The sequence below is a fragment of the Mobula hypostoma genome, chromosome 4 (genome assembly GCF_963921235.1).
Source record: "Mobula hypostoma chromosome 4, sMobHyp1.1, whole genome shotgun sequence".
In the NCBI taxonomy this organism is placed as follows: domain Eukaryota; kingdom Metazoa; phylum Chordata; class Chondrichthyes; order Myliobatiformes; family Myliobatidae; genus Mobula; species Mobula hypostoma.
The window spans coordinates 126,432,649-126,446,706 of NC_086100.1; the positions used below are offsets into that span (position 1 = coordinate 126,432,649).

At 37.6% G+C, this 14,058-nt stretch overlaps 1 protein-coding gene across 2 annotated transcripts in view; it reads right to left on the reverse strand.

Moving 5' to 3' along the window:
- Window positions 1-14,058, reverse strand: part of lrba (LPS-responsive vesicle trafficking, beach and anchor containing) — an 849,775-nt gene that overhangs the window by 644,532 nt on the left and 191,185 nt on the right. For both annotated transcript variants that reach the window (XM_063046460.1, XM_063046459.1), the window contains exons 29-30: window positions 12,399-12,837; window positions 274-401 (exon numbers count right to left, since the gene is read on the reverse strand). In XM_063046460.1, the coding sequence (XP_062902530.1) occupies window positions 274-401; window positions 12,399-12,837 (567 nt within the window). The remainder of the gene's footprint in view (window positions 1-273; window positions 402-12,398; window positions 12,838-14,058) is intronic.

The window sequence follows — 14,058 nt, forward strand, 5'->3', positions numbered from 1 at the left end:
TACTAGTAACACTTGGCCCATTTCTATAATATTTGTTAGTTTCAGAGATTCCTTTGATATGTAAAGCAAATAATTTTAGCTTTACAAAATATTGTAGTCACTGAAACAGAGAAAAATGTCTGAGCAAAAATCCCTAAGAATCACTTAACCAGGACATATCTGAAAACAAATGTTCTAATCTGATGGTAACTATTGCAGATATGTTCCAAATCAAAAGCTTTGTATCATTTATCCACACAATTTATTAATCTACTTTTTCATATTGATAATTACCAGCTGGTTCAACAGCAGCATCTTCTGCAGATTCCATAGTAGAAACCACACTAACAGCATCTGTAGGAGGAGTAACAATTTCACCTCCAACAGCAATCAGAGGCTTTCTTGGAGCAACCACAACACTCCTAAAAAAAAATAAATTGTTAACAATCAATCATACAGAAGGAATTTGACTGATAACTTACACGGTATAACACAAAAATATCCCAAGAAATTCACACTAGTATTTTTATTAGGCAATTTAAAAATATTTAGCCAATTGTAGCCTTCTTCACACCTGGTCTACATTCAAAGAACAAGGTGCTCAAGCTGGGTGCAAACACACCATTCAAGCATAACACCCTGTTCAACTGCTTTTGAGAAATATGCATGTTGAATGGCAAGTGTGTATAATACTGGCAATCTCCAATCAATTATTTTTCACAATCATAACAGCGAGAATTCATGTATTTTGGTCTCCCATATTGAGTGTTATGTGCAACTGATGCAGCAGATATTTTGCTTCCATTTGACCAATTGCTTAGTGTTACACTGTAATAACACACAAAATACAGCCCTTACATTCATTTTTGTGGTGGAAAGAACAGTTTTCACTTCAACCTCAATTAATAAAATTCTTCAGAAATTGAAATACATTCTTATAATATTCTAGAAATAGAGATTACTCTGCATAAAAGTCTGAAGGCTAAAAGCTTTAGGCATGATCAATCTCTACATATCCAAATACATTTTTCCTATATTTCAGCTGCCATCATTTCTTCCTTATAGACCAGCCAAGATGAGGGTCCAATCATTTAGCAAATTCACAACTAAAACAGCACAGAAATTTATCTATTGGTAACTCACTTTCGGAAAATGTCAGGTATTTCAAGACCAAAAATAAATGCAATTTACTACCTAGGATTCTATGTTATGCCAGATAAATAACTAGAGCCATCCAATTGCTCAAGACTCGCAAGCTCATTCAGAACAGAACAAGTACCAAATTTTGATAAGGCTACACCATCGGTGGTTAAGATAAAGGTAAACTGCACAATGACCTTTTTTAAACATAGTTCTGTTCTATAGTTTGTATCTTTGTAATTATGTTAATAAATACCATTGTATTTGCACTGTGTACTCAAGACTATGGCCTCAATCCTCCCAATATTTAGTGGGAAAACAGAAACAATGAACTTACGGCAGGTCACAAGAGGCAGTGGCACAGCAGAGCTGCGTATCATCAGTGCACATGTAAAAACTGATGCTGAGTTTGTGGATAAGGTGCCAAGGATGAGATAATGGTAAGCAACTTAGAGAAACTTTAATGCTCTCAAATGGAAATTTGTCATCAAAATCCATTGATTTGTGCTTACACCAATATCAGGGGAGTAAAAGAACAACACACCTAAGAGGGAAAACCATTTCACTTCTGTTTTTTTAAATGTTTTAACAAGTACGAAAATCAAAGTTTCTTGTTTTAAATGCAAAGTTTATTGAGACACAAAAATCCAACTACCAAGGGAAATCCTTAAAACTGATAAATGTTTGACGCCACAAGTGCTCATGGTTAATCAGACATTAAATGCACGTCTAGACTGTATTTGAATCAATTTATGCAGTTTCTACTTCCACAAGTAAAAATGCATAATCTCACTGTAACATTCATTTCATCAGACTTGATTGCTGGTTTAAAAAGATAGCCTGAAATTAATGACTAGCTACAATGTCTAGACAGCAATTCTTGTGCAACTTGTAAGATTATCAAGTCATGGGTAATACTTGCTAAAGTTTCAGACATCTTTCTTAATTACAACTTTATTTTGGTTGTCTCTCTTACTGAAAAATAGAAAGGTCATATTATAACAGTTGTATGAAAAGAAACAGTATGAAAGGTATTAATGCTTCCTGACTTTATATTCCTAAGAAAGAGCAACTAATCTTTCAGGAATCAGGGTAACTCTCCAAAGTTGCTATTTGCACATTTGAGGAACCTAAAGCATTACAGACCATGCATGTATGTGGCTTTTGATGTGACATTAACCATATGTAATTCCTCACAAATTGCATAAAGAATGTCCTTAAACATTAGAAGTAATAAAATGCATAAAATAAATGCTCCAAGCTGGAATATTGAAAATTTAAAAATACATGAAGTTAGTTTGCTATAATACAATACTTATCCCATAAGCTTCAAGTATTTTTGAGAATGGGAAGGGAAGAGCAGAAATTATTGGCTTTTCTAACTGCATAATTTCCAGAAACACTGAACTGCAGAACAAGTTACACTATGTACTTCAAAAACAAGGCATTTCCAGTGAGAATCTTATCTGTATAGATAAGATGAAACTCTAATCTAAAGCAATGGAGACAAATTTTGAGCTCTTAAGATTTTGGTTTATATACTCCATCAGCCATGTGTCCAAAAAATGTGCAACACAAATAATTATTTGTTTATTTCATAATTAATTTGAATGAAACACCATTTGTAAGGCCTTATTAGATACAAATCTTTAAAGCAAAATAGTTTACCCTCCATATCTTCTGAGGTTATTTTTATTCTAAAATGATTGTAACAGTTCTGTTCTTAAATCATCTGCCCAGCCTCCCTTTTAGTCAGACTCCTGGTCTGGTACAATGACAAATGGGGTAGACAGTCCATCATGAATGTCTCTGTAGCACATGCTGCATAGGAAACGCAGGAAACAGATTTCATAAAAAGAAAAAAAAAAGAATGTCAGCCAGGTTGCTAGTCTATAGAATTAAAATATTATAACAGCAACTTATTAACAAGCCCCTCCATCAAAGCCATATTTAATCTAAGTATTTGACATCATGAAGTATATGCCACAATCCTTACATCTTCCATATAATTAAACGAATTATTTGCCTGATGACTACAACGTTACTATAAAATGGTAATCCATGTATGTCAACAAAGACTTGGAATTTAACTATATGGCAATTTAATCAATATTTTGTGGTATTGGTAATGCTGTATCAGACCAATTACAAGTTCTACTAATGAAATTTTAAGTTTAAGTATTATATACTGATTATAGGAAATAATTTCCTGTTAGGATTTTTTCATGTTTAAAGACAAGCCTAACTGACAAAAATAATCATTAACAGAATTATATAATGCAATAATATGCACAAGTGACCAATCTTTGCATTTGGTCTGCTCTAGAAGGTTGGTAAAACTAAGAACAAGCATACTCTTAATTCAAACACAAGGGAAGATACAAGTTTCCATCAAGATAATAACAAACATCCAGAACCTAGTCACCAATGATGTGAATCTCCACATCAGATAACAAAATTTTGGCACTGAATTGAACCAAGATGCACCTTGTTTAAAAGTCTACAAAAATGCGACACTCAGCAGACAGCACTCACTAAGCTGTTACTGTATGTTTTCCAGCTATGGCTGGCAGTAGATGTTGATAATCCTTAAGATATGAGGAGAGTTCAGATTTCTGACATAGCATTCCTTAGATAAATAGAGGATCAGAGAGATGTCTTGAAATTCCCATGGATACAACACTGCCAGGCTATTGAAAGAAGTCTGCATTTAACTAGGTGTCTTTTCCATAGAGACATTATAATTTGGCGAGTCAGCAAGTTAATGCTGGTCCAACGTAATGAATTAAATTTAAAACAGATTTAAAACCTTCCATTCGCATTACCAATATCTGAACATGGACAATAACAATTACAAAATCTCCTACAAACAGTTAGCAATTTCTCCATTTATCCTTTAGCAATTTAAACATTTAATGTAAATATCTGCCACTGTACAAGGAAACATTTTCCAACTAAGATTAAACCTTAAAGTAGTTATTCACCATTATAACACAAGTACTTAAAACTTCCTCAGTACCCTAATACTGGAATCAAGTTTTGTCCGAAATCAAGCGCTCTAAAATCATTGAGTCAAATTGCACTAAATGGCAAACAAGTAAAGCAAATATATCCTTAAAAAAGCAGTTTAAAGAATATTTGTTATCCCTTTGTTAACCTCTATTCACATACCAATGATTGGAAGAATAAATTTACTTTAATGGCCTCAAACTTGGGAAATCGTTTTCCTCTTGCAGCAACAATCTTACTGGTTCATGTTGGGGTATGCTTCCAGGAGAGGAAAAAAAGCAAACATCCAATAACCACCCAAGGAATTGTGTCCACTTTTGATCTTTGGTAATGAGTACGTGCATGCTATTCTATGACAAAGGCACTTTGCTTTCAACTGATGTCATTGAGGCTCGCTAGATTGTCATCAGAACCATGGCACTTTCTTAACCCAAGAACACAATGAGAAAGTTGCCACCCAATAATTGCTTTCGTATAGTTTAAATATCCAAAATAAACCACAAAATGGGCCTTGCATTTCTAGATCTCAAAAGTAAAAATAACAGAAACCTTACGCAGGTGAAGCAACAGCACTGAAGTCAATATCTCAGTCAAGTTATAACATATAAGCATAATAAATGTTCCATTATCATCTCCTACCCCAATATATATAAAAATCTCCTGAGAAGCACTGAATGTCGGCGAAGCATTATTGCCATTGAAAACAGGAGGATATTGGCTGGAATTACTTTTAGAAAACTTTCATACAGAAGGTTGAGGGCAAATGTAAATCACCTTATTCTGAAGGGTTTTGTACCCTGATAATATTTTAGTTCAGCAGGGTTTTTTTCCATTTTATTCCCTTCCATCTGTCCAACTATCTCTTTGATCACCAGGCAGAAGGTACCATAGCAATACCACAAGAACTGTTAGGATGGGAAACAGCATTTTTGCCGTGGCTGTAAGACTACTGAACTCCCTGCCACTACCCAGGTCTCATCACTTATGAAGCGCCAGTAGCATTATATCGTTTACCGTTTAAACTTGTATCATTAATGCACCTTATTGTTTGTTATTTGTGGTACTATTACTTTATATTAAGTGTGTGACTTGTATGTACCTGTATGTACTGTGCACCTTGATCCAGAGGAACATTGTTTCGTTTAGTGGTCTACATGTACATACAGTTGAATCACAATAAAGTAAACCTGGACTTGATTATGACTGGAAACATGAATTCTGCAGAACCACAAACTGATAGTATAGACATAAATCATGGTGTTGCATGCAGGGAATGGTAATTTACCAGCATAAGAATCCAAACCCCCAGACGTTTTCCTTATTATGACCTGAAGATACATAAACTAGCAGCTTTTCAATAAATACCATTGCCCAGATGTGATCCCAAAAAGACTTTCAGAAACTAGCGAATGAAGGGAAAACTGATATTCTTCATTTCTGTCTTGCATGACGGATTAGTAGAACCTCTAAGTTCTGGATTGTGATAATTCACGTGGGATGCCTCGCTAAAATTTATTGGCTATCAAATTCAAAGTGAGTGATCCCCAAGCAGACAACATCTTTGCTTGAAACAGGCATCAATATCTTGCACAGTCACATCAACAGACAGTTTGCGGGGGGGGGGAGAGGAAGAGCTTTATTTTAGGAAAATATACAACAAAAGCAGCTGTGATCTCAAGATCCAAAAAAAAAATACTGTAAACCCTTTCTGACATAGGTTTGTGCCCCTTGATTTTCCTCCTGTTTCCCATTTCTGGAAACTAATCACAGTCAAACAAGTTTCCTAAGGTCTTAATCAATAAGCCACATTGATCCATCTGGAAACCGTAGCTCATTATTATTAAATAGTCAAGTCCAAGACACAATTACCAATAAGCCTCTGGCTGATGCCTTCAGGTATGCTTTCAAACTAGAATGGCTATTTCTTGCCAGTTACCCAGCATTATACACATTTCTCTTATTTTTGCAATTGAAAGACTTGCTAAAATAGATATCGGTCTATCTAAATTCACATTCACCAACTTCAAACACGACTCTGAAAAGCAAAGGAACTGAAGATGCTGGATATTTGAAGTAAAGTTTAAAACAAAATGCTGGAAATGTTCAACAGATTGGGGAGTTAAAGGAGTAGAGGAATTAAATTTCCCAAATATTATCTGGCACCACTTTAATCTAGCAGCCATCATGGGAATGGAGGTTTTACCGTTTATCCAGTAATGTTTGCTGAGCCAGCATGTAGATTGATCAACTCAGAGGGGGTAACAGGACCTATCCTAAGGAATTCAGCCACATAAGTGGTTGAAGCAGCAACAGGAGAAATTGGTGTTGTGAGCATAACGCTGCAAGTTTCAAGGCAGTTACAGAAAGGAATAAGTTGCATTTTCAGTCTGTATCATGGCTTCAGCCTCCACGGCAAGTTATTCATCAGTGATATTATCTCAGTTTTTCTTCATTAGTACAGCTGGAGGGAGAAATCATACAGCTTCATAATATCTTCATACATTCCTTTATCTGAATTCTACATTACCCCATCAAACCATTTCCACAACTGCGTCCTCACCCTATCACATATGTCTTTTATTCCATTCAGCTCTTGCTCATCCCCTCTGCAGCTTAAATCAAACTTCCTTTCTCTTTCCCAATTCTGACAGAGAGTTGTCAACCTCAAATGTTAATTCTATTTTTTCCCAGTGCCCTCCTATGAGGTATTTCCAGCACTTCATTTAAATTTCAGATTTCTCATAGGAAATTGACATGAAAAATTTTAAAACTATTTCCCCTCTTCTGCCTTAATTAGTGGAGTCGCATTTATTACCCTCCAAAAACCTCTTTGCCTCCACAAGAACCTTTTTGGAACTTAGTGAATTGCGTACATGTTTGGACTGTGAGAAGAAACAGGGTCACGTATGCCCATTTTCTTGTGGGCATACTAAATAATTCCATAATAGAATAAAACCCACAAAAGTATCAATGAAAGACTCCCAACAGAACAGTGCCGAAATTTAACTCCAGAATGCCCCAAGCTGTAAAAGTGTCACAATAATCGCAACACTACCATGGCACCATATTTTGTTTTGCATGCTGTCCATATGTAATTGCATTAAAATAGTAAAAAGAAAACAGAATGCAGAATATGGTGATGCAGTTACAGGGACAGTGCAGTTCAAAGGTACAAAGTACAAGGGCCACAAAGTAGTAAACAAGGAGATCAAAAGTTCAAGAGTTCATCTTTTAACGTACAAAAGATCTGATCAGGAGTCTAACAACAGTAGGACAGAAACTGCCCTTGAGTCTGCTAATTCATGAGCTTGGGCTTTTGTAATTTCTGCAAAAAAGAAGAAGATATGAGAATGACCAGAGTCCTTATAATGTTAACAGTGGGAAATACAGAGTAAATTGGAGGGAATAAAATGACTTGTGTGATAGACTGGGCTGAGTTAACAAATGTCTGCAACTGTTTGCTTGTTTCTAAACTTTCTCAAAACCATGTTGCGGTGAAGATGGAGAGAACACAAGGTGGAAATGAACAGAATTTGGATGATAATTATATCAGTTCAGGTGGGACTTTGGAGTCGGGTTTTTTTGCATTTCATGTGTCTGCATTAGGAGATGAATGAATGAAAAACATCAACGCTGCAACTTCAAGAAACTATACAGTTGTTGCTAGAAACATGAAAGAAAATTCAGAAAATACACATCAGGTCATATAATACCTGGGGAAAGACAAAAAAACACATGACAAATTAATGACTACATCAGAACTAACCAGTTTTGACAGAAACTGGAAATCACAGATGAGCTGGTTATCTGAAATTGCTGAATTACATGCTGTCTTTTTGCTGCTACTATCAAGAAGGAGGTACAGGAGTCTTTAAGTCATAAATGACTAGGTTAAGGAACAGTTACCCTCGAGCCACTGGTACCTGAGCTAGCGCAGGCAACTTCTCTCACAACACTGAACTGATCACTGAAAAAAGTTTAAAATTAATTTATTATCAGAACATATATGTCACCATATACAACCATGAGATTCATTTTCTTGTGGGCATACTAAATAATTCCATAATAGAATAAAACCCACAACAGTATCAATGAAAGACTGCACCAGCTTGGGCATTCAACAAGTGTGCAAAAGACAAACTGTGCAATTACAAAAAGAAAGAAATAATAATAATAAATAAACAATAGGTATCAATAACATGAGATGAAGGGACCTTCAGAGTCTATTGGTTGTGGTATATTTCAATGATGGGGCAACTGAAGTTGAGTAACGCTATCCCCTTTGGTTCAAAAGCCTGATAGCTGAGGGGTACTAACTTCCCAAACCTGCTGGTTTGAGTCCATGGGCAGGTACATAGAGCTTAGAAAAATAGAGGGCTATGGGTAGCCCAAGGTAATTTCTAAGGTAAGGACATGTTCGGCACAGATTTGTGGGCCAAAGGACCTGTATTGTGTTGTAGGTTTTCTATGTTTCTAAATCTCCTGCACCTTCTTCCCGATGGCAGCAGTTAGAAGACAGTATGACTTGGATGGTGGGGGTCCCTGATGATAGATACTGCTTCCCTGTAACAATGAGGAATTTAAAGTTGCAACAACACTGAGGAATTTAAAGTTGCTGACCCTCTCTACCTCTGATCTGCCGATGAGGACTGGCTCATGGACCTCTGGTTTCCTCCTCCAGAAGTCCATAATCAGATTCTTGGTCTTGCTAACAATGAGTAAGAGGTTGTGGTAATGGCACCACTCAGCTAGAATTTCAATCTCCCTCCTATATGCTGATTCATCTCCACCTTTGACTCAGCCTACAACAATGGTGTCGACAGCAAACTTGAATATGGCTTTGGAGCTGTTCTACGCACACAGTAAAGCAAGTAGAGCAGAGGGCTAAGCTCACGGCTTTGTGGTGCAGCTGTACTAAGAGATCGTGGAAGAGATCTTGTTGCCAATCCAAACTGACTGGGGTCTACAAATGAGCAAATTGAGGATCCATTTGCACAATAATGTATTCAGGCAAAGGTCTTGAACCTTAGCAATTTTGAGAGGATGATGGTATTGAATGCTGTGCTGTAGTCAATAAAGAGCATCCTGATGTATGCATTTTTGCTATCCAGATGTTCCAGGGTTGAGTAAAGAGCCAATAAGATGGCATCTGCTGTGGAACTGTTTCTCCGGTAGGCAAATTGGAGCAGATCCAAATCGTAGGAGTTGACATTTCATGTTTTATCACCAACTCTATAATTTATTTTCTTGGGACCGTTTATTTATTTATTATTGTTGTATTTGCACATTGGCTGCTTGTTACTCTTTGTGAGCAGTTTTTGATTGATTCCATTGTGTTTGTTTTCCTGAGAATGTCTGCAAGAAATTGAAACTCAAGGTGGTATTTGATGACATATATGTACAGGTTTTCCCCGCCATCCGAAGGTAGAGCGTTCCTATGAAACGGTTCGTAAGCTGGAATGTCGGAAAGCGAAGAAGCAATTACCATTTATTTATATGGGAAAAATTTGTGAGTGTTTGCAGACCCAAAAATAACCTACCAAATCATACCAAACAACACATAAAACCTAAAATAACAGTAACATATAGTAAAAGCAGGAATGATATGATAAATACACATCCTATATAAAGTAGAAATACTTCTCTACAACCATTGCCTGCACTGTTCTCCGTAGCGAAAATCTCACGCAAGCGCTGTTGGCAGAATCACAACGCAAGCGCTCTCGGCAGAAAGTGATGGCGCTACCATCGCGCCATCTTCTCCCCTCTCCAGGGAGGATTTAAGCTGAGTCATCAGAGGTTGGGGTGGTGCAGTGGTCCCCACCCTCCGGGCAGCGAACCCATACCGATCCACGAAGCATGCAGTGGTACAGCAGTGGCCGGGACGCACCCAGCACATCTTTAAGAAAAAAAACAAAATAAACAAGCTAATTGATTAGGTGCCGCCCGGCACGTAAATGTCGGCCCAGATCAGAGCCGATTGCGTCGCCTCTGATCTGGGCTGACATTTATGTGCCAGGCAGCACCTAATTAATTAGCTTGTTTATTTTGGCTTTTTTCTTAAAGATGTGCTGGGTGTGTCCTGGCTACCGCTGCATTCTCTGCGAATCGGTATCTGTCCGCGGCCCAGAAGTTGGGACCACTGGGGTGGTGGGACACTGGGGTATCATCTCATCGTCGATCAGGGCAGGCAGGTCATCTTCTTCTATGTCTACCTGCCTCAATGTTGAAGATCGAGGTTCGTCGTCTGCTGTGGCTGATGTGGAAGGCTTGAAAAACGACAGTATGCTTGACTGCTAGCCCCGCGCATTTTTCTATCATACAGTTCTTTGTAAACCATCTTGCAAATATGCCCTGAGCTGACGTACCCTTTCAAAATTAAAGTCGTACTTTTTTGCAATCATTGCAGCGAAAATCTCACGCAGTTGCTTCACGTTCAGTTCCTGGACGACTTCACTTTCGGTCCGTTCACTACTGCACTCGGTTTCGATTGTTATCCTTTCCTCTTCCAATTGCATCAGCTCTTTATCTATCGGTTCTTGGTCATGGGAGGCCAAAACCTCTTCAACATCATCTTCCTCAACTTCCACAAGCCAAACTCACTTTGTCCTTACTTCGTTCACCATGATCAAAATGCTTAATTATGTCTAGTTTTACGCTAAGTGTAACACCCTTATGAGCTCTTTTAGGCTTTTCCGATACTTTAGAACTCATCTTGCTAACGGCTGCTCACAGGCATGTGTTTAAGCAATGCCGGCGAGAATGCAGTTCCGAATCCGGGGGAGGAGTGGCTGTTCGGGGCGCGTGCTGCTTTTTTTTTTTGCGCGCTGCCTTTTCTCGTAACAGTGAAAACACCTTGTTACTGAAAACAGGTAACTAATATAGGTATTTCGTAACAGTGAGGTTTTGTAAAGCGAACATTTGAAAAGCAGGGGACACCTGTACTTTGATAATAAAGTTACCTTAAACTTTAGTTTTGTGTGTCGAGTGCTGTGACATGCTTAAACACCATTTTTTGAGCTTGTGTTGCCTTTGTTAGAAGATTTAAGGAGATACGGTCAGAAATGTCAGAGTGGGAGTATCATGGAGAATTAAACTAACAACTAGAAACACTAAAATTTAAATGTTTAAACTTAGTTCAGTACATTAACATGAGAAGTTTAACACCAATACTGGGAAATGTGGAGATCTAATCTTATTGCCGTTGGGATATATTCCATGTATTAAATGTGCCCATGTTCAGATTTGTTTTTTTTTTATTCATTACATCTGGATTGCATGATTACTTGCTGGTTACTTGCATATTAGTAGATCCACACACCATGAAGGACAGAATGGGTAACAAATCATACTGACAATCTCAAGTGGAATCATAAATTAGTTTAAAAAGAAATTAACTAGCCTTTTGGTTCTACAGAAACACACACAAAATGCTTAAGGAACTCAGCAGGCCAGGCAGCATCTATGGAAAAAAGTGCAGTCAACATTTCAGTCTTTAGTGTTGCTCGGATTTCCAGTATCTGCAGATTTTCTCTTGTTTGTTGGTTCTGAGCATGGTCAAAACAATCATTTAATCACTAAGTGCTTTCCAAGTAGAAAGCCAGCAGAAACACACATTAAGCCATTGTACAGCAGTCCTATCTTTAAGCATTTGTTTCTCAAGCAACTGACCCCAAAGAAAGATTAATAGCAATTTCAAATGTAAATCACTGAGTAATTTGGGGCAATTCACAAGATGTTGGCTGCTCATAATAAATTGTCAGGAGTGTGGGAATCAGGAAAGGGAAAGGTTGCCACATGTACTTAACCTCATTCGTTCCTACATCATTAATTTACATCCTAAGTGGAGTATTTAGTGAATAAGGCAAATTTCAGAAGCTTTAGATATCAATTTTAGACAACATATTTCAAGCAATAATTATCTGTATCAATAATAGTGACATTTTTTTTTGGTTGACAGATATTGGTACAGATGATTTGATGACCCTGGTATTCCTGGGAACTTAGTTTCTGGATACAAGTAACCTCTGACGTTTGAATTTTTTCCCCAAAGAAACAGTCATTAAAAACCTTTGAAATGCTTTATACTTCCATTGTAAGGCAACAATCCAGTACTACAGTAATGTAATTACTTTGCTAAGTTAAGGTTTCTGGAGATGCTTTGTCCATTGATAAGAGGTAAAGTTTAAGATAACATTTATGAACTGTATGCAATAACATTTAATTTGAAAGCAAATAAAAATCACAGAAAGTTTCATCACCATATTTACCTGTCAAAAGAACGGAACTGGACAGATTGCTCTCCTGGTGTATCCCCAGTAACTCCTAAAAACGATGGTCCTATTAGTGCCATATCTACTTCAATATTATCTGTTGGTGTATTCACCAGGCTTCTTAGGATTTCCTTCACGTTGACATTTTTCCCTTGGGATGCAGTTGACACAGTAGAGGTACTTTTATTTTCAGAATTACTTCCATTTTCACCTTTAGTTTCTTGTGAATGTGACTTCTTAACCTCTGAAGACAGAGTTGACAGAAGTTCACTCATTGCATCTGGACCAGTGCTGACGGTCTCAGGTTTACTAGCTCCTAAATTGGAAATCGTATTTAAAATCTGTTCTTCTCCAATACCAGAGTCCCTTCGAATTGGTGCATCGGATGCATCAGCATTTGCTGCTGGAGCAGACAAACCTAATGAATCTTTGGCATCTAAAAAAAATAAATTTCAAAGTTAACATAAAAATGGCTATAAATTGTAATATGACCCAAATTTAATCTGTATGCACTGACAACCCCCATTGACAGGCAGTGCTAGAGGATGGTCAAACTAACTGCATTTTCGCAATACAGAAATATTCATAACAGTGACTCAGATTACTAACTAAGCAGAGCCAAGTTTCATAGTCTATTGTATCACTGCTAGTTTAAAACAACTTGCATTTCAAAAGAGAATTGTACACTACTAGCTCTCCCAATAGCAACAACATGGTAGAAGAAAACACCCGGCAGTGAGTGGTCCAGTTAAGCTTAAAGCTGCTTGCATTAGAGACAAGTTCACCCTCATGAAGAGGATTAATCCTTTTTTTAAACCAGAATTATCAAACACATTACCTACCCCACAACATTCCCAAAACCTATCTCTAGTTCCCTCAACCAATTATATCCAAGCGCTTTTGTATGGAATAACAAACTCCAAGTTGCACGATGAATTTCTAATTGAGCACCAAATAGCATGAAGACCATCTCATGGGTCCTCAGGTTCTTGCTACCAAATTCACTGATTTCAGTGATAAAATGGTCCATTTGGTAGGAAAAGATGGAACACTCCCCCTAAGGAAATCAAAATCAACTCTTCATAAGACCAGAGCAGATTTCAACCATTTGGCCCATCAAGTCTGCTGTTATTTAATCATGGCTGATTCATTTTCCCCATTTGTCTGCCTTCTCCCTGTAACCTCTGGTGCTCACATTAAATCAAGAACCTATCACTTTCTGCTTTAAACATACCCAACGCTTTGGCTTCCGTAGCTTTCTGTTGCAATGAATTCCATAGATTCACCACCCTTTGACTGAAGAAATTCCTACTCAAGGGACATTCTTCTATTCTAAGGCTGTGCCCTCTGGTCGTAGACCACCCCGCTATTGGAAATAATCTCATATCCACTCTATTTAGGCCTTTCAATATTCAATAGATTTCAATGAAGTTCTCTCCACCACCCCGCCCCCCGCCATTCTTCTAACTCAGTGAGTACTGACCCAAAGCCATCAAATGCCTCTCATGCATTCACCCTTTCATTTCCAGGATCAATCTCATAAACCTCCTCTGGACTCTCTTCAGTACTGTACATCCTTTCTTAAGATATACAGCCCAAAACCAGTCAGACCACATTTAGGGTATTGTGAGAAATGCCTTGTAAACCTCGGCACTAC